The sequence below is a fragment of the Cebus imitator genome, unplaced genomic scaffold (genome assembly GCF_001604975.1).
Source record: "Cebus imitator isolate Cc_AM_T3 unplaced genomic scaffold, Cebus_imitator-1.0 Scaffold443, whole genome shotgun sequence".
NCBI lineage: Eukaryota > Metazoa > Chordata > Mammalia > Primates > Cebidae > Cebus > Cebus imitator.
In genome coordinates this window covers 574,787-596,400 of record NW_016107758.1, presented here as the reverse complement: position 1 = coordinate 596,400, position 21,614 = coordinate 574,787, and the positions used below count along the sequence as shown (strand labels likewise).

Below are 21,614 nucleotides of genomic sequence, written 5' to 3'. Positions count from 1 at the left end.
GAGATTCTTCTTTTAAATGGCTTTTAATAAAATAGTGAATACTGTTTTACAGTTATAAACATAATTGTCATTGTGAATATAATAATAACAATTCTATTATTATTTTTGAGACAGGGTCTCACACTTTGTTGCCCAGGCTGGAGTATAATAGCATGAATACAGTTCTCTGCAGCCTCCTGGGTTCAAGCTGTCTTCCCACCTCAGTCTCAAGATAATTATTTGTGTTCATCTATTTATTGAATTTTTAAAATTAAATCATGTAGCACTTCTCAGTTCTTCTATAATTGTGTCATATGAAATCTGTAGTTGTCTGAATCATCCATAATTTTTTGTATTGCTATTATAAATTGAAGAAAACATGTAGAAATAACTTTGTCATATCAGAACAAGGATTTCTGAGGAAAGAAAAAAATAACTTTGTTATATAAACTAAGATAATGTACCTTTACAGTAATCAGATTTCAAAAATAGTATGTTTTTATTACTACTACTGATAGTGGCCCGGCGCAGTGGCTCACCCCTGTAATCCTAGCACTTTGGGAGGCTGAAGCGGGTGGATCACCTGAGGTCAGGGGTTCGAGACCAGCCTGGCCAACATGGCGAAACTCTGTGTCTACTAAAAACACAAAAATTAGCCAGGGCTGGTGGCACATGCCTGTAATCTCAGCTACCTAGGAGCCTGAGGCAGGAGAATCGCTTCAGCCTGGGAGGTGGAGGTTGCAGTGAACTGAGATCGTGCCACTGCGCTCCAGCCTGGGTGACAGAGTGAGACTCCATCTGAAAAGAAAAAAAACACTGTAAAAATTAACTTTATTATTTTTTTCCTAAAACATAAATTGGGGGAAAAAATATATATAGAGAGAGTGAGCATGAGAGAGAGAGAGAGAGAGAGAGAGAGAGAGAGTGTGTGTGTGTGTGTGTAGGGGTGGGGCAGGCAGAGTCTCGTTCTGTCACCCAGCCTGGAGTGCAGTTGCATGATTTCAGCTCACTGCAGCCTCTGTCTCCTGGGCTCAAGCGATCCTCTCACCAAGTAGCTGGGACAGGCATGCTCCACCATACCTAGCTAATTTGGGTTGTTTTTTTTTTTTTTTTGGCGGGGGGCGGGCAGGTAGAGATGGAATTTCACCATGTTGCCCAGGCTGGTCTGATACCCCTGTGCTCAAGTGATCCGCCAGCCTCAACATCCCAAAGTTCTGGGATTATAGGTGTGAGCCACTGCATCCAGCCTATATTTAAAATTTTTTAATGTGCAATTTCCTACTTCTTTTTAGGCTTTCTTGAGTAATCCCTGCTTAATGCAAAAGATTTTAAATTTCCCTATAGTATGTCATTGGTACTTGGGACTCATAAATTCATATACAGGAAATGCTTCCTTGTTTTTTCTTTTGTTCAGAGACAGGGTCTCACTCTGCTGCCCAGACTGGAGTCAGTGGTGCAGTTGTAGCTCACCACAACCTCAAACTCCTGGCCTTAAAGGCTGGGATTACAGGTGCACACCACCAAACCTGGGCAGACATTTCTTAATATTATTTGAAAAGGTTTGCTGTTAACAGTCTACTTGGAAGCATGACCTCAGTTATACAGCAATGTATGAAAAGAGAGTAAATGCAAAGATCGACCTTATTTGTGAAGTTTAAATTTTTTTGTTATAGGGCCAAAGAATGTGGTGCTTCGCCTAGCCGTAAAATTTTTTCCACCTGATCCTGGTCAGCTACAAGAAGAATATACAAGGTAAAGAGCTCACAGAGCTAAAGCTGTTGTCAGCAGGAATCTTGTATTCACCTGTTATCTCCACAGCACCTGGCTCATTGAAAGAATAAATGAGTCTAATATACACAGAGAAGTGATAATGTAGAGTGGTTAAAAGAAGCATGTTGGTAATTGACGCTTGCACAAACACACTTGAATAAGACTTCAGTGTAAGGATTTGAGAATAAAAAATAGAATGGGATGTTAGGGTCATTTTGAACTTATATTTTCCAGATGAACATAGATTTATGCATGTTCATAAGGTTCTCAGGGATTTTGCTCATATATGTGTATTTATCAACAAAATACACTAAATTGGTAGAAGTACTCTGTGTTAGTCCTTATGAATTTATGGAGCAGAAATATTTTGGATCACTTCTTTTGTGCTACTCTTTTGAATTCAAGATTGATTCTTTGTAGGAATGATCTAAAGACGACAGGGTGCCATGGCTCATGCCTGTAATCCCAACTCTTTGACTGAGGCAGGTGGATCACCTGAGGTCAGGAGTTCAATACCACCCTGGCCAACATGGCAAAACCCAGCTAAAGAAAATTAGCCGGGCGTGGTGGTGAGCGCCTGTAATCCCAGCTAATTGGGAATCTCAGGCAGGAGAATCTGTTGAACCTGGGAGGCAGAGGTTGCAGTGAGCCGAGATTGTGCCATTGCACTCCAGCCTGGGCAACAAGAATGAAACTCCATCTCAAAAAAAAAAAAAAAGAAAATGTTAACAGTTGTTTCATCTGGACAGTAGGGTTATGGGAGATTTTTCTTTGAATTTTTTATATTTGTTCACGTATCAATTATATTATGAAGAATAGATGGAATAACCTAAAAACCAACTGAAAACCCAAGGTTAGATATAAAGGAGAACTGTGGTGTTGCAGTGGTATCAGAATAACTTTTTTGCCTTCTGGATAAAAGTGTATTCATAAACGAATCATAGATGTCTTATGAACTCTTTTTTAAAGGTTTCTGCATACCATTTTAACAACACAAAATTGTAGAATGTCAGCTACAAGGAAATGAAGACATCGCTTAGTTCAGCCTCTTGTTAAAGGCTTAGGAAACTAAACTCCAAAGATGGCAAAAAGTATTTTCATGAGTGACCATATATCTTAATAGTATGCCTGACATTTACCAAAAAAAGACTCTCTTTGAGGGAATCACCTTTAAATAAATAAATAAATATGGGGGGATATATATATATATATATATATATATGTGGGTATGTCTGTATATACATGTATATATATGGATGTGTGTGTTTGTGTGTATATATATGAGTGTGTGCGTATATATATTTTTTTTCAGATATATATATTTCAGGTATATATATCCTGAAAATGATGGATAACATCATTTTCCATTTCTTAATTCAGAATCATCCTGGGCCTTAAGTTTTAGGGCTCATGCTGGTAACTCGGTGTTACAGTTACTCCCTTCTCCCCCATATTTATGTGGAAGATTCTTTTTTCTGTTTGTAAAAAGGTACATATTTGTGGTAAAAGAATTTTTTTCCCAAATAAAGCTAAGGGCCAGGTATAGTGGCTCACACCTGTAATCCCAGCACTTTGGGAGGCCAAGGTAGGAGGATCGATTGAGCTCAGGAATTCAAGATCAGCCTAGGCAACATGGGGAGACCTCCTCTCTACAAAAAATTAGCCAGACATGGTGGTGTACACCTGTAGTCCCAGCCACTCTGGAGGTTCAGTCAGGATTATCCGGTGAGCCCAGGAGGTCAAGGCTGCAGTGAGCTGTGGTAGCACCACTGTACTCCAGCATGGGCAACAGAGTGAGATCCTGCCTCAAAAAAATTAGTAAACAAAATAAGTCAAAAGTAAAAGTTTCCACTTACCCACCACCCTACTCTCCACATAAGTATGTATCCTTCAGATGAAAGCAGAGATGTACAATAAACACATAGAAACAAGAACTTTAAAGAAATTACAAATGTTACAAAGCAATATCAAATGTTACATCTTGAACTGTAGCTTGGTTTTTGTCCCCCACTTATTAAGCATGCCATGGACATTTTTCCATATTGTGTATAGAAATACACTAAATTAGGCTGTAACTTAATCATTCTCATATTCATCTGTATTTATTTCCAATTTTTCTCCATTATAATACTGCAAAGAAACATTGTTCACATATCTTTGTGAACTGTGGCAATATTACTGTAGGAAAGTTTGTAGAAATGGAATCACTGTGTTAAAGGGTATGCACATCCTGAATTTGAAGAGAATGTAGTAAATGTGAATAGTGTGCACTGGAGCATGGATTCCACTGGGGGCAGGGAGTTGGTCTTGCTTACCATTGCATTTCCAGCTCCCAGAACAGTATCCAGAACATAATTCACACTCAGTAATTATTTGCTGATGGAATAAATGAACATATATATTTTTTCAATTGCCTTCTCTCATTACATTCTCACTAATGGTATTCCAAAATGCCTGTTTCTCAGATCCTAGCCAATACCAGATACTATCAGTCTGTTAAAAAAACTTTCACGGCCATGCTTTAAGCTGTATTTTCATTGGATATTTCTCCTGTTTCATCCAAAATTATGAATGCAGTTTTGTGTTGGTAACAGAAGTAATATGAATTTGTCACCTTCCTCCTTGAACGTATGGCTACAGATACGTAATTATATGAGTAGGTGGTATGCCTGAAAAGGCTAATTTCTTTTTTTTTTTCCCCCCTCTGAGACGGAATTTCGCTTTCGTTGCCCAATCTGGAGTGCAGTGGCACGATCTCGGCTCACTGCAATCTCCGCCTCCCAGGTTCAGGCAATTCTCCTGCCTCAGCCTCTGAGTAGCTGGGAATACAGGCCTGCACCACCACAACCGGCTAATTTTTGTCTTTTTAATAGAGACAGGGTTTCACCATGTTGGTCAGGCTGGTCTCGAACTCCTGATCCCAGGTGATCTACCTGCCCTAACCTCCCAAAGTGCTAGGATTACAGCTGTGAGCCACCACACCCAGCCAATTTTTTTTTAATTCACATCAGAGTGCCTCAGCATGTTCAGCCCTTTCTGTGCACTCTCCCATGTGTGTGACTCAGTCTGCTGAGTTGGTTTGTCATCTGACCTTTGCATGGCAACTGTTAGTTTCATGAAAGGCCTTTTGTGACTTTGCTGTTTTGTGATGGCCTTGCATTTTGCCCACTGTTGGGTCACTGCCACTTTCTAGGGCTCATTTGCTGTCTTGCTGGGAAGATGTGTCTATGTTACATTCAGAGAATGTTTGGAGTTGATCTCTGTCTTATTTTGAACTCTCTTCTAGATACTTGTTTGCCTTGCAGCTTAAGAGGGACCTGCTGGAAGAGCGTTTGACCTGTGCTGACACCACATCAGCCCTTCTCACGTCCCATCTTCTGCAGTGTGAGTATCTCCCCACTGGTGGGGGAGCATACACTGAGCATGGCACAGATGTATCCGCACTCAGAATAACTACAATTAGTTGCTGATGCACATGTCTAGTTAATGAGCCTGACCATAGAATGAGGTGTTTCAATTTCAAAATTCTTTATAAGCTAAAGATTAACTTCTATAAAGTGGAACTCCTTGAGGAGTCCCTTGAGGAGCAAGTAGTTTCCACCCAGCAAACAGGTCAAGGTCAAAATCTGTAGCCACATTTCTTCCTTTGGGTTTTATGCCTTTGTGTATTTTACCAACAATGCATCTTCAGTCTAGGAGTCAAACTATAAACCAAACTCTAAGCAAATCCTGGAAAGGGCCTCACTGGGATAAAAGTTATAGTCCTCTCAGATTAGTTAAGCATTAGCCATTAAGGAAAAAGAAGATATTTCTTCAGTATCTCATGGAGATCAAAAGATGGTTCAGAACTGTGTGAAGAATTATAGTTACTTCAAAAATAAACTATGAGAACTGTAAGAAGAGATTCTGAGAAATTAGTACATGCCTTGCTGGGGTCTTGCCATGCTCCAAGCAATGGGAATAGAAAAACAGAAATACCTATATTGCTCCTGGACTAGTGGTGGGACCACAGCTTCCTAGCATAGAACTTATGTTTCTGAAATTTGAATGCAGGAAATATGATATAGAAAGTGTCCAAATTTTTAGGAATTAATAAGTATATAGGTTATTTGCAGCTTCCTTGGTCCTTCCCCAGACACACTTTCTTCAGAAAGTAAATTTTATTATGGGTTTGCTGCCCTTTACCAGGGGACGTGTTGATTATCATTAATAAAAGTTTTCAAAGTGACTTTGTTTCTTACTCATTTGGCTGAAAGATTTCTCAGGTAGACACATGTTAACAAATACAACGTATGACTGAACCAGGTCTTTTTGCTATAAAAAAAACATAATTGGGCAGTTGGTAAAATATGACTGGCATCCACATCTGTGATGGAGCCTCAGATCATAGCCTGTTTCTGATCTGGGTGGTTTTACGAGGCTGCGGGTAAGAATGTTGTATTAGTCTGTTTTCACACTGCTGATAAAGATGTACATGGTGGTAGCAAGAGAGAGCTTGTACAGGGAAAATCCCTCTTATAAAACCATCAGATCTCATGAGACTTATTCACTATTACAAGAACAGCACAGAAAAGACCCATCCCTGTGATTCAGTTACTTCCCACTGGGTCCGTCCCACAATACATGGGACTGTGGGAGTTACAATTCAAGATGAGATTTGTGTGGGGACACAGCCAAACCATGTCATTTCAACCCTGGCTCCTCCCAAATCTCATGTCCTCATATTTCAAAACCAGTCTTGCCTTCCTAACAGTCCCCCAAGGTCTTAACTCATTTCAGCATTAACTCAGAAATCCACAGTCCAACATCTCATCTGAGACAAGGCAAGTCCCTTCTGCCTATGAACTTGTAAAATCAGAAGCAAGTTAGTTACTTCATAGATACAGTGAAGGTACAAGTATTGGGTAGATACAGCCATTCCAAATGGAAGAAATTGGCCAAAACAAAGGGGCTACAGGCCCAAGGCAAGTCCGAAGTGCAGCAGGGCAGTAAAATCTTAAAGCTCCAAAATGATCTCCTTTGACTCCAAGTCTAACATCCAGGTCACACTAATGCATGAGGTAGGCTCCCATGGCCTTGGGCTCAGCCCCTGTGGCTTTGCATGGTGCAGCACCAGTCCTGGCTGCTTTCACAGGCTGGCGTTGAGTGTCTGTGGCTTTTCCAGCTGTCAGTGGATCCATTCTAGAGCCTGGAGGATGGTGGCCCTCTTTTCACAGCTCCACTAGGTGGGGCACCAGCGGGGACTTTGTGTGGGGGCTCTGACCCCACATTTCCCTCCCATACTGCCCTAACAGAGTTTCTCCATGAGGGCTCTGTTCCTGCAGCAAACTTCTGCCTGGACATCCAGGCATTTCCATACATCCTCTGAAATACAGGCAGAGGTTCCCAAACCCCAGTTCTTGACTTTTGCGCACTCATACGCTCAACACCGCATAGAAACTGCCAAAGCTTGGGGCTTGCACCCTCTGAAACCACAGCCTGAGCTCTGCATTGGTCCCTTTCAGCCATGGCTGGAGTGGCTGGGATGCAGGGCACCAAGTGCCTAGATTGCACATGGCAGAGGGGCCCCGGGCCCAGCCCACAAAAACATTTTTTTCTTCTAGGCCTCTGGGCCTGTGATGGGAGGGTCTTCCATGAAGACCTCTGACATACTCTGGAGACATTTTCCCCATTGTCTTTGAATTTAACATTCAGCTCCTTGTTACTTATGCAAATTTCTGCAGCTGGCTTGTATTTCTCCTCAGAAAATGGGATATTCTTTTCCGTCACATTGTCAGGCTGCAAATTTTCCAAACTTTTATGCCCTGCTTCCCTTATAAAACTGAATGCCTTTAAGAGCACCCAAGTCACCTTTTGAATGCTGTGCTGCTTAGAAATTTCTTCTGCCAGATACCCTAAATCATCTGTCTCAAGTTTAAAGTTCTACAAATCTCTAGGGCAGGAGCAAAATACCACCAGTCTCTTTGCTAAAACATACCAAGAGTCATCTTTGCTCCAATTCCCAACAAGTTTCTCATTTCCCTCTGAAGCCACCTCAGCCTGTACTTTATTGTCCATATTACTATCAGCATTTTGGGCAAAGCCATTCAACAAGTCTCTAGAAAGTTCTAAAGTTTCCCACATTTTCCTCCCTTCTTCTGAGCCCTCCAAACTGTTCCAACCCCTGCCTGTTATCCAGTTCCAGAGTAGCTTCCACATTTTTATGTATCTACAGTAGTGCCTCACTCTACTGGTACCAATTTACTGTATTAGTCCGTTTTCATGCTACTGATAAAGACATACCCAAGACTGAGTAATTTATAAAGAAAAAGTGGTTTAATGGACTAACAGTTCCACATGGCTGGGGAGGCCATATAATTATGGTGGAAAGCAAAAGGCACTTCTTACATGGCGGCAGCAAGAGAGAGCTTGTGCAGGGAAACCCCCTTATAAAACCATCAGATCAGGTAATGAGACTGATTCTCTGTCATGAGAATAGCACAGGAAAGACCTGCCCCCATGATTCAGTTACCTCCTACCAGTTCCCTCCTACAACATGTGGGACTTGTGGGAGTTACAGTTCAGATGAGATTTGGGTGGGGACACAGCCAAACCATATCAAATGTCCTAGTTTATAGGAAGTCCATACTGAAGTATGGCAAGTTACATGTTAGCAACTCACTCTCAAATGGCTCAAAGGAGGAAAAACTGTACTGTGCTTGTAACTGATCTGTGAATATGAGATTGTCTCAAAATAAAAGCATATTGCTTTAAATTATTGGACTTTATGTTATTAAGATATTGTGGCCTTAAAATACATGAAATTAGAGATGTTATCAAGAAATTTGAGAAGGCCTAAGGAAAAAATCATTTAAAATACATTATCCTAAAATAAATACTTCATTCTGGTCATGATAATCTTGAGACAACTTATGTTTAAGGTGTGGTTTAAAAATAATAATAGTCCAGGTGCAGTAGCTCATGCCTGTATTCCCAGCACATTTGAGAGGCCAAGGGAAGAGGATTGCTTAAGTCCAGGAGTTTGAGACCAGCCTAGGCAATGTGGCAAAACCTCATCTCTACAAAAAATACAAAAATTATCTGGGCATTATGGTGCATACCTGTAATCTCAGCTACCCAGGAGGTTGTGGCGGGCAGATTGCTTGAGCCCAGGAGGTTGAGGCTGCAGTGACGATTGCACCACTGCACTCCAGCCTGAGCAACAGAATGAGACCTTGTCTCGAAATAATAATCACATTAAACTCATGACTCAGTTTGTCTCCCTGGAGTTACTCATCAGGCCTTTGTTCTTCAAGAAATCCTCTTTATTTCCCATTATATTTGTTTTTTAACAGCATAAAATATTTGGAAAAATAAAATACAAAACCTTGCTTTTTTAGGGATATATTATTTTGCTACAAATTTGGGACAAATTTGCTACAAATTTTTGCTATTTATTTGCTATTTTGCTGCAGATTTTCTTTTTTACTTTCAATGTATGCACTGACATGTATAAATGCTTGCAGTTTATTTAAAAATTAGAATTACTGACTTTTATCTCAGCGGAAATAGGAGATTACGATGAAATGCTGGACCGCGAGCACCTCAAAGCCAACGAGTATTTGCCTGGCCAGCAGCACTGCCTTGAGAAGATACTAGAATTCCATCGGAAGCACGTGTAAGTCATCACAATTGTCTGTCAGCACCGTTTCACCACCGTAATGACTAAAGAGTGTGTAATGAGAAAGGACTGTTGTCCTGACTTCTGGAAGATTCTAACATGAGGACCATTGCTCCCAGGCTCAGGATGTGCAGCTGCCACCAGAAGCAGCTTGGCAGACACACAGAGTTTGCAGTCCTGGCCTGAAGCACCTTCACACCTGTAAAATGTGTTGCTTAAGAAGGTGCTGGAAAAGATACCAGGGCCTGGGGGAGGAGTATGCTAGTGAGCAGGATGGAGTGGCTGTTGTAGGGGTCTCAGCTGCTGCATTGTCCCTGCAGTGTGGCAGAAAGGGTCCTCTACAGGGAAGACACCGTGCTGTAGTGGAGGAGGAGGGGACTGTGTGAGGGTAACAGTGTCTACCTGTGTCAGGGCATTGGGAATCCTCTGGCATCATGTCCTTCGCCTCATCTTATTTTGATTTCTCTAAGACTTGACACCGGTTGGTTTTTCTGGATTGAAGTGAGAGAAAGTGCTAAGGGAAAAAGGATTGAAGGACAGTATGGGAAAGGGATGTGGGCTCTGGTCCAGATGGCTGGGAGCTTTAGTCACCAAAGGGAGCACTCAGCTGGTGAAAGTCAGTCTGGAGGACTTAGCCTTGCCTTTGTGACACATCCTGTTGAGATGTGGGTTTGTTTGTCAGATCATGTGTGTTCATGTGGGTCGTTAATGCTCTACTGGGATCTGCTGGCAGCTGCCCTTTCGCATCTTCAAAGTACGAGTGCCAGCGATGCACCCACCACGGCTGTCAGTGCTGGGTAGTTGGCTTGAGCAGCACAGACTGAGATGCCTCCCTGTACAGATCTGACCTGACCCCGTGAGACTGTGCGTTTCATGCATCTCACCACCCACAGCGTGGAGGATCTCGTGGGTGTGCAGGGGAGTGCATTTTGTGTGCCCAGCAGCGTGGCAGTCATGAGATAGACAAACCCATTCCTACACATGAGAATGTGAATAGTGTAGCAGGAGCATAGCTCATATACTGTGAGCTGAAAGAAGGCCAAAGGGAGGCTCACGGAGGCCCTAGGCGGACAAAGTGAGCGAGGAGGCATTCCAGGCAAAGCACCGGCCTGGGAAGGAAGCGGGGAAGCAGAGAAGAGAGAGAGGTTCCAGCATGGCACGGGCTTTTTTGGTTCAAGGGCTGGAGGTAGAAGTGCCAGCTGATACTAGAGGTGCCGTGGTGACAATTACGGACAGCTCTTACGAGCATTTGTGTGTAGTCCTCAGACCCACTGCAGGCATGCACTGTTTTACCCCATCGTACATACAGTGAGACCATGCTTGCAGAGCCCCATCTTGGATGTGACAGTGTGGGGCATCCCATGCGTGTAAGTTGGTGCTTCTCATCCATTCTCCTGATCTGACCCTGAGGAGGCCTCCTTGCAGGGCAGTGCATGGCAGGGCTTCCGCCCTGACCTCCTGGGTACCCTTGGCTATGCCTCTCTCCAGCATCTTCTGGGTTGCCGTGATTCTGGAGGGTAACGAGGAAGATACAGCTGTTCTGTGTCACATTGAAACCTTGACCCAAAGAGCAAAGGGCCCTCTCCTAGTGTTATGTGCTGTCCCAGCAGGAAACGACCACCAGTTCAGTCTGCATTCCTAGGGTTGGGGGCAGTCCCTCCCTGCTGAGACACACAGCAGGGGCTGGACTTAAGGGAGGGGGAATTGGGCATTGTACTGCAAACTGTTCAACCTGAGGGACAGTCCTTAGTGGACAGGTGGGTTTGGGATGCTGGGGAGAGTGTTCCCAGCACGTAGGCTGGGCGAAGTCAGCTAGGCAGAGGGCAGATACAGGTCAGAAAGGGAGGAGAGCCCAGGATGAACCCCTGAAGAGCTGACATTGAGAGGCTGAGTAAAGGAGGAAGCACCCACAGGAGCCTTCGGCAGCCAGGAGCATGGGAGGGCACAGGTGCCAGGAGAGCATGTTTTAGGATGCTGGTCACAGCCTCTTGTGTGGTGGCTTACCACCAGGCCCGGGGAGGTAGGCACAGGAGCAGGTTTCTGAGCTTGGCAGTGTGGCAGTGCATCACCTTCAGCAGCTTCAGTGAGTGTTGAGGTTGAATTCTAGGTTCAAATACACTGAAAGTGCAGTGAGGAGACAGTGGCAACATCTGTGCATCTTTGGGCACTTATGTTGAGAAGCCTGCCTGTGGAAGAAGAAAGAACTGGACCCTCAGGGCAGGGGTGTGTGTGGGTGTGGGTGTGGGTGTGGGTGGGTGTGTGTGGGTGTGGGTGCCTGTGTGCATTGTATACTGTTAATGTATGCATGCATATGTGCTTGTGCCTATGTGTCTGCATCTTTATTTATATTTGTTAAAGTGAAACACTTTAATAATGTTTCTTTCCCACAGAGTTACTGCTTTTTCAGTGAGATTTCTTAAAAGTGAACTTTTCCTTCTTAACTTTATTTGTGACCATCTCTTAACGTATCACATCATATAAACATCTCTATGTTTGTCAATATTTCTGTGTAGGAATGATGTCAGACATTTGATCAAATCTCCAGTACCTTAATTACTTCAATCAGTGAACGAAAGTATGTGCTCATTTAAACAAGCTGTGTTCCTGTTGTTATTGTTCAGAAATATTCATTAAGCACCTATTGTATACTTGCCATTGCACTGTTACAGAAGCAGATAAAAAGATGTGGCCCCTTCCTGCCATTAAGAAAATTTTAAGTGTGTGTATGTGCTTACATGTGCGTGTGTATCTGCTAAAAACTCTAGACAGCTAGTAAGAGAAGGGTGAGTCATGTGATCTGCTTCATACAGGAACACAGTTGAACTCTTCCGAGTGGGCCAGGAAGCAGGAAGCTCTGCCCTACATCTTAGGCCTTCACTGTGTTCATTTGAGGCTGTGTGCGTCACAATCATCACAGCTTCATTGCATATCTTGTATTTCTTTTAATCTTGTTCTTCAGGTTTTTTTTTTAAAGACATATTGTACCTTTATTTTAATCATTATACATTTCTTATATTATGTTATGATTCTAATGGTTTTTTCATGATCCGCTGAAAACACCTTTATAATTACTGAATAGGATATTTAAAAAGTGTTTTTCTTGACTTTACCACATTGCTTTTGAATCTTTGAAACTGCAGAAAAAAGCCAGGCACAGTGGGTCATGCCTGTAATCCCAGCAATTTGGGAGCCTGAGGCAAGTGGATCGTTTGAGTCCAGGAGCACACATCCAGCCCCAGCAACATGACAAACCCCTCTCTACAAAAAATTAGCCAGGTGTGGTGATGCATGCCAGTGGTCTCAGCTACTCAGGAGACTGAGGTGGAAGGCTCACTTGAGCCTGGAAGGCAGAACTTGCAGTGAGCCAAGATTATGCCTCTACACTCCAACCTGGGCGCCAGAGCGAGACCCTGTCTGTAAATGAGTGAGTGATAAATCGGGTTTATAAGGCACAAGTATTCCAGATGGTAAAAAAATATATATTTTTTTAATGAAAAAATGTCGGTCAAGTGCAGTGGCTCATGCCTGTTATTTCAGCACTTTGGGTGGCCAAGGCAGGCGGATCACCTGAGGTCAAGAGTTTGAGACCAGCCTGGCCAACATAGCAAACCCCATCTCTACTAAAAATAAAGTTAACTGGGTGTGGTAACACACACCTGTCATCCCAGCTACTTGGGAGGCTGAGGCAGGAGAATCCTCTTGAGCCTGGGAGGTGGAGGTTGCAGTAAGCTGAGATCGTGCCACTGCACTCCAGCCTGGGTGACAGAGCAAGACTCCGTCTCAAATGATAAAAATAATAGTAATAATAATAATACAGTGAAAAAGAAAACGAGTGTGATGAGATATTAGTGTTATCTATGGTATTTATTTTCTTTCTTTTTTTTTTTTTGGACAGAGTCTCGCTCTGTCGCCCAGGCTAGAGTGCAATGGCACGATCTCAACTCACTGCAGCCTTCACCTCCCGGGTTCAAGCAGTTCTCCTGCCTCAGCCTCTTGAGTAGTTGGGATTACAGGCACCTGTCACCATGCCCAGCTAACTTTTATATTTTTAGTAGAGACAGGGTTTTGCCATCTTGGCCAGGCTGGTCTCAAACTCCTGACTTCAGGTGATCCATCCACCTCGGCCTCCCAAAATGCTGGGATTACAAGTGTGAGCCACCACATCAGCCCTCTGTGGTATTTATCCTGATTTAAAATTTGTCTCTGCCTGTAGTGTTTGTGTGTAACCTTGTCACTCTTGAGCAAATGTAGGGCTGAGTAGGTAGTGTATGCAAAGAAAGTGTTGCACCCATTACAAAGTAGTTACAGAACAGAAGAGAACAGAGAATGCCTTTGGCCTTTACATGTGGCATGTTGTTTTTGTGGCAGGTAAACATCCAGACAGTGAGCAGCCTGCCCTCTAAACACACAAAGCCTTTGTTGTTGTTTCATTTTGTTTTCGTGATCACTTCTGTGATGCATTTTGGCTCTTTTAGAGATCAAGTGTTTGTAGTGGTATGATTCTACCATTTTTCATTACAGGGGCCAGACACCTGCTGAGTCGGATTTCCAGGTGCTTGAAATTGCTCGAAAGTTGGAAATGTACGGCATCAGATTCCACATGGCTTCTGACAGGGAAGGAACCAAGATTCAACTGGCAGTTTCCCACATGGGTGTACTTGTGTTCCAGGTAGGCCAGTGGGGAAGGGAGGGGTGAGAACAGGGCAGAGGAGGTATTCTGCAACCTGGTAGGGTTTGTTTTTATAAATGCTGGTGAATTTTTATCCTGATGAGTAAGGTCCTGGATTCAGAAGAGGGGCTTTGCGTATCATCCGATCCGACCTCTTACTCGGTGGGAAAATTATTCTCTTATCCTTCTCTGACACAATTGTGAATATCCTCCATATCATGGAGCTCACTGCTTCTTGGGACTGCCTCCTGCCTCCCTGGACTCCCCACTGCCTTCTGGGACCTCCCATTCTCTCCTGGGATTCTCTCTATCCCCTTAGAATCCTAAACCACAACCCCACTTTTTATCCAGTGGAGGAATCTCTGTGCTGTGGGTGTGATCTGTGCCGGACTGTGAGTGCTTTATAGTGGGTCACAGTCATCATTTAAGTAAACAAAATAGAAAGTATCAGAGGGATTGCTTGTGATAAGAGTCAGTGTTGTCTTCTGAGGTGTTTGTATTAGTTGTGATGCATAGGTAAATAATTACATAAATGGTGATCACGGCCTGCGCAGTTCTTTGTGGTTATGTGTGTGTGTACTGGGGTTTGGGATGTCCAAGAAGCTTAAGAGTGACTGCTAGTGCAGAGTAGGAGGAGCTTTTCTCCTTATTCAGGCCCTTCACATATCTGAAAACTCTTGTTGGGGCTCCCCAAGTCCTCTCTCATCCAGACTAAATATGTCTAGCTTGTCTGGTCCCCTCCTTTTGAGAGCACCCCAGTCACTGGCCCTTGTAAAATTTTGCACCTCAATCCCGAAAAGGTCTCCTTAATGCTGAATGTCATGGGAATTGTCACTCTTGCAGTCTGGGAACCTGTTGCCTGCATGACCCGCTGTTTCTTTGTGAGCTTGTTTTAACCTGTAACCATCAAAGGGCTTGGTCCGATTCAGACCTCCTTCATCAAGCCATGTTTATTATTGTTTTCTTCTCCTTTATTTTTTTAACCTAGCCATCCATCAAGTTTCAGCTTCCTGTCAGAAAAAAAAGTTAATTTTGAACTTAGAATACTGTGTTACATTTTGTACTAAATGTGATTAGAGAAAAATAAAAATCCGCTAGAGTCTAACCTTAGCAATCCGTGCCTTCAAGTGGAGGGTCTGAGCGTCCCCTGCCTACATCTGCTGATAAGTGTTGCCCTGTAGCACAAAGATGAAAACCTCATATCCAAACTGAGCCACTGCCACATTTCCAGAAAAAGACAAATAATACAACCTATAGAAGTTATAAAAGCAAAGGATTAGAAACTTCACATTGAAGATAGCAGACTGAATACATGTATTTATTTTTATTCCCTCAAAACCCTAAACACAATGACAGTGAAGGAATTTTTTAAACATTTAAATCCATGAGAACAAAGAATGGGAAAAGAGCCCACAAAAGATGAGGGACATCAGCCATATTTGGAAGCTGGGAAATGAATCAGTGAGTGGGACCTGACTTTGCAGAGTGGGAAAGGCTGAAATCTCACAGCCTATAGCAGCAAAGCTGCAGTGCAAGCCAACATGTCCTCAGGAGCCCCAGAAAGGGCTCACAGTTCATGCTCATGAGAAATAGGAATGCGCCTTTATCAAAAATGTAAAATTTTGTTTTGTAATTTTTTTTATGTTAGCCTTGTTTGTAATAGTAAAATTTTGGGAATTAACTAGAAAGCCAGTTAAATAGCCTGTCACAGTGGTTCACACCTGCAATCTCAGCAATTTGGGAGACTGAGGATGGCAGATTACTTGAGTCCAGGAGTTTGAGATCAGCCTGAGCAACATGGCGAAACCTCATACCTACTAAAAATACCAAAAATTCATCAAATGTAGTGGCGTGTACCTGTAGTCCCACCTACTCAGGAGGCTGAGGTGGGAGAATCACCTGAGCCCAGGAGGCCGAGGCTACAGTGAGCCAAGATAGTGCCACTACACTACAGCCTGGGCACCTGGAGTGGGACCTTGTCTCTAAATAAATAAATAAAAGACAGCTAAATAAATAGTGGTGCATCCATGTAAACAGAATATTGGGCAACTGTACAAACACAGAAGCAGCTCTTTATGTTCCGATAATGAGACATCCTTCACAATGTATCATTACATGGAAAAAAGACTCAAAACTGTGTATAGTAGTTACTGCTTGTGGGGAAAAGAGAAAATTACATGTGCACTATATTACACACTATAAAATGAACTGGTGACATTAATGGCCCCAGGGAAGGATGGCCAAGGTGGCAGGCTTTGGAACAGGGCTGAGAGGGAGACTTGCACCTTGGAATCATTTTTGAACCTTCAGAATTTGAGCCTTGTGAATGTATTACTGTATTATATTGCCACAAAACCCTCACAGAAATAAAACACTACATCTATGAAATGAGCAGGATGCCATGATAGAAATAAATGGAGAACATAGAAACATTTGCAAGTTTAAAAAACAGGCGCCCGTAGTCCATCCCCACCCTGCATCGCCTACCTGGTCCACATGCCAGGCAGGGGTCATCAGCCTCTTTGTCCCAAAGAGTTGTGCTGGCTGATGTACTGCTACTTTTTAGCAGGTTTAGGGCCTGGCCCCACATGCAACAACAGGAACCCAACCCCAGCAAACCTTGAGCTCCACGATTTCATCTCCATCATCCACAGAGGTATGGCAGCCTCAGTTCTTAGCGTAGGTATTTAAAATTGTAATATAGGAGGATCCAAGATGACTGATTAGAGCAGCTGAGGTCCACGGCACTCACAGAGAGGAATGAAAAAGAGTTGAATGAATTCACCTTCAACTGAAATATTCAGTTTCTTGCACTGGAACTAACTAGGCAAACAACTCAACCCACAGAGACTGAAGAAAAGCGAGGGTGGGGGTTGATGGCCCACCCAGGAGCAGCACGGAGCCATAGGGACCCCCACCCCCAGCCAAGGGAAATGGAGAGTGATGGTGCAGTCTCGCCCAGGAAACCACATTTCCCCCACAGATCTTTGCAACCCACGGATCAGGATCCCTGTGCGAGCCCATGCCACTAGGGCCTTGGGTCCAATACACAGAGCTGTGTTCAGTCTTGGCAGAGCAGCCACTGAGGCACACACAGAGACCCAGGAGTTTTACATCAGCTCCAGGACCCCCAGCAAGGCAGGAAATCTGTACAAATCCCTAGGAAGGGGGATGATGAATCCAGGGAGCCAGTGTCATTCTGTGGGCCCCACTTCCTAAGCACCTCAAAAGTTAAGACCCATTGGCTTAGAATTCTAGCCAGCCAACAGCAGCAGGCTGGAATCTGCCTGAGATGAATCTGAGTTCCCAGTGGGTGGAGCGACCACCATCTCTAGTTTGGTTGACTCAGCCATTTCAGTCTGTTGGCTTTGGAGAACATAAACGGTCTGGACAAGGAAGAGTTCCCCCAAATATAGCATACCTGCTGTACAAAAAGCAGCCAGCCTACTTCTTTAAGTGGGTCCCTGACCCTGTTCCTCCTGACTGGGTGAGACCTCCCAACCAGTGTCTCCAGTCACCTCCTACAGGTACATTTGGGCCAGCCACAAGTCAGTGCCCCCTTGGGATGGAGCTTTTAGAAGAAGCTGGCTGCCATCTTTTCTGTTTCATAGGCTTTGCTGGTGACACCTCCAGGTACAGGAAAAACCGAGGCAGCTAGTGTATGGAGCAGACCCTCAGCAAACTGCAGCAGCCCTACAGTAAAGTGGCCTGACCAGTAAAAGAAAAATAACAAGACTAGGCACAGTGGCTCACACCTGTAATCCCAGCACTTTCGGAGGCTGAGGTGGGCGGATCACTTGAGGTCAGGAGTTCAAGAGCAGCGTGGCCAACATGGTGAAACCCCATCTCTACTAAAAATGCAAAAATTAGCTGGTTGTAGTGGCAGGCACCTGTAGTCCCAGCTATTTAGGAGGCTGAGGCAGGAGAATCACTTGAACCCGGGAGGCAGAGGTTGCAATGAGCTGAGATCGCACCACTGCACTCCAGCTTGGGCAACAGAGTGACACCGTCTCCAAAAACAAACACATACCTGGAATCCTAGCACTGTTGGGAGACTGAAGCAGTCAGATCACCTGAGTTCAGGAGTTCGAGACCAACCTGGTCAACATGGTGAAACCCCATCTCTACTAAAAATAAAAAATAAAAAAATTAGCTGGGCACAGTGGCAGGCACCTGTAGTCGCAGCTACTAGGGAGGCTGAGGAAGGAGAACTGTTTAAACCTGGGAGGCAGAAGTTTCAGTGAGCTGAGATCATGTCACTGCACTCCACCTTGGGCAACAAAGTGAGACCCTGTATCAAAAAANAAAAAAAAAAAAAAAAAAAAAGAAAAGAAAACAAAACAACAACAACATGAACATAAAAAGCCCATTCAGAGGTCAGCAACTTCAAATATCAAAGGTTGATAAGCCCACAGAGATGAGAAAGTCAACACAAAAATGCTGAAAACTCAAAATATTAGAGTGCCTCTTCTCCTCCAAATGACCACAACACCTCTTCAACAAGGGAACAGAAATGGGCCAAGGCTGAGATGGCTTTATTGACAGAACCAGGCTTCAGAAGGTGGGTAATAATGAACTTTGCTTAGATAAAAGAATGTGTTGTAACCCAATGCAAAGAAGCTAAGAACCATGATAAAACAATACAGGAGCTTATGTCTAGTTTTGAGAGAAACAACTGACCTGATGGAGCTGAAAAAATACAACACAAGAACTTCACATTGCAATCGCAAGTATCAATAGCAGAATAGGTCAAGCAGAGGAAAGAATCTCAGAGCTTTGAAGACTATCTTTCCAAAATAGGCAGACAAGAATAAAAAAGAATAGAAGAGGACTATCCAAGATGGCCAAATAGGAATAGCTGTGGAGTGCAGTTCCCTGTGAGAATGCAGAGGGTGAGTGATCACCGCATTTCCAAACGAATTTTTACTGCCCACAGACCAGGAGATTCCCAGGCGGAAAAGTGCCACGAGTCTCCCGCACGGCTGTTTCAGCCAGTGCAGCAGGTCTCCGCATAAAAACTCACAGAAATATGGGTGCTGTTTCATCTGGTGCCTGGAACACCTGGGAGACAGAGTCACCCATTCAACTGAAAAAGAGAGTGCTAAAACAGGGAGCCAGGTGATCTGGCTTGGCAGGTCCCACCCCCCACAAAGACCAGCAAGCTGAAATGCTCCATATTGAGAGTTTCACAGCAAGCACAGCTGGACCCAGGACTGTCCAGCTCTGTGGGGGGAAGGGCGTCCACCATTACTGAGGCAGTCCGTCGTTACTGAGGCAGTACGCCATTACCTAGGCAGTACACCATTACCTAGGCAGCCCGCCATTACCGAAGCAATCCACCATTACCAAGGCCTAACTATATCTTTTATAAACAAAACCACAAGGAAGTTCACACAGTAGCTGGGGCAGAGCCCATGGCAGCTCAGCAATGCCTCTGCTGGCAGGCTGTGAGTAGACTACCTCCTTGCTGGGCAGGGCATCTTTAAAAAAGGCAGCAGCACGTCAGGAACTTATAAATAAAGCCCTACCTTCTCAGGACAGAGCACCTGGGGAAAAAAGGTGGTTATGAGCTCCGCTGCAGCAGACTTAAATGTACCTGCCCAGCAGCTCTGAATGGAACAATGTAGCTCATAGCTTAGCACTTGAGCTGCTATAAGGGACAGGCTGTCTCCTCAAGCAGCTCCTCATAAAGGAGAGTTCAGGCTGACATCTGGCGGGTAACCTTCTGGGACAAAGATAACAGAAAAAGAAACTGGCAGCAACCTTACCTTAAGGTTGCAGCCGCTGCAGGTGATCCCCAGGCAAGCAGGGCCTGGAGTGGACCTCCAGCAGTCCTAAAGCAGAGGAGCCTGTTAGAAGAAAAACTAAAAAACAGAAAGAAATAACTTCATCAACAAAAAGGACGTCTACTCAGAGATGCCATCCAAAAGTCACCAACTTCAAAGACCACAGGTAGATAAATCCACAAAGATGGGAAGAAACCAGTGCAAAAAGGATGAAAACACCCAAAACCAGAATGCTTCTCCCCCAGGGGATCACAACTCCTCACCAGTAAGAGAACAAGCCTGGATGGAGAATGAATCTGATGAATTGACAATAGGCTTCAGAAAGTGGGTAATAGCAAACTTCTCTAAGCTAAAAGAACATGTTCTAACCCAATGCAAAGAAACTAAGAACCTTGAAAAAAGGTTTGACGAAATGCTAATGAGAATAAACAGCTTAGAAAAGAATAATGAGTCCGTGTCCCCGCGGATGGCAGCAGCTGTGTCGTTGGCTGAACGCAGAGGGGGCGGAGGGAAGTCGCGGCGGCGGCAGCTACAGCAAAATGGCGGAGACCGTGGCTGACACCTGACGGCTGATCACCAAGCCGCAGAACCTGAATGACGCCTACTGGCCCCCCAGCAACTTCCTTGAGATCGATGTGAGCAACCCTCAGACGGTGGGGGTTGGCCGGGGCCGCTTCACCACCTACGAAATCAAGGCCAAGACAAATCTTCCTATTTTCAAGCTGAAAGACTCTACTGTTAGAAGAAGATACAGTGACTTTGAATGGCTGCAAAGTGAATTAGAGAGAGCAAGGTTGTAGTTCCCCCGCTCCCTGGGAAAGCGTTTTTGCATCAGCTTCCTTTTAGAGGTGATGATGGAATATTTGATGACAATTTTATTGAGGAAAGAAAACAAGGGCTGGAACAGTTTATAAACAAGGTTGCTGGTCATCCTCTGGCACAGAATGAACGTTGTCTTCACATGTTTTTACAAGATGGAGTACAGCTTTTATCTATTATTTCATCTAAAATAAGACATGCCTGAAATTTGGCAAGAAGAGGCAAAAACGTGACTATTAATGATTGATATGCACCAGTGAAGAAGCTCTAACTTTTCGCATGCTGCTCAGAAACTGGTATAACATGCCTTCAGTATACTAACCCTCATGCTCGGTTTTGTTTTGGCAGTTGACAAGAAGTTAATTTGCTTTAGTGAAAATCCCTCATTCCAGCCTTTCTATATGAATAGCTCTTTCTTGCTGTTTTAATGTGGTGCACACTCTAGCCTCACAAACCTGTTATTCCAGTGTAATCTGCTGTGTCCTAACTAAAGTTGCTGGCTTGGTCTTATTTGCACAGTTTTTGTGTCTTCTTTGCCTCTTGCATTTGATTAACTAGAATATTTCTCTTTCCCCTTTTTAATGTGTCTGTATCACTTGACCTAATTTATGTGTAGGAGCACTACACCATTGCTTTCCAATACTGCACACATAAGATACATACTTGTGTGCAGAAAGTATCTTCCTTCACGCTTGTAATACCCTTCGCATGGAAGATTAATGAGGGAAATCTTTATATTCTGTATAAAAACAAAATCAAATTTATATACTAAAATCATTTGTCTAAAAATTTAAGTTGTTTCAAATAAAAATTAAAATGCATTTCTGATATGCAAAAAAAAAAAGAATAATTGATAAATGAATTGATGGAGCTGAAAAACACAACACGAGAGCTTTGTGAAGCATACACAAGTTTCAATACCTGAATCAAC

The 21,614-nt window shown here is 43.7% G+C and overlaps 1 protein-coding gene and 1 pseudogene across 5 annotated transcripts in view; both read left to right on the top strand.

The window, feature by feature from the left end:
* Positions 1 to 21,614, top strand: part of FARP2 (FERM, ARH/RhoGEF and pleckstrin domain protein 2) — a 152,482-nt gene that overhangs the window by 51,661 nt on the left and 79,207 nt on the right. For all 4 annotated transcript variants that reach the window (XM_017510764.2, XM_037732192.1, XM_037732193.1 and 1 more), the window contains 4 exons: positions 1,653 to 1,731; positions 5,036 to 5,133; positions 9,292 to 9,406; positions 13,931 to 14,078. In XM_017510764.2, the coding sequence (XP_017366253.1) occupies positions 1,653 to 1,731; positions 5,036 to 5,133; positions 9,292 to 9,406; positions 13,931 to 14,078 (440 nt within the window). The remainder of the gene's footprint in view (positions 1 to 1,652; positions 1,732 to 5,035; positions 5,134 to 9,291; positions 9,407 to 13,930; positions 14,079 to 21,614) is intronic.
* LOC108290800 lies at positions 20,404 to 21,527 on the top strand (annotated as a pseudogene). Its single transcript, XR_001819718.2, has one exon. The product of XR_001819718.2 is annotated as a sorting nexin-3-like (transcript).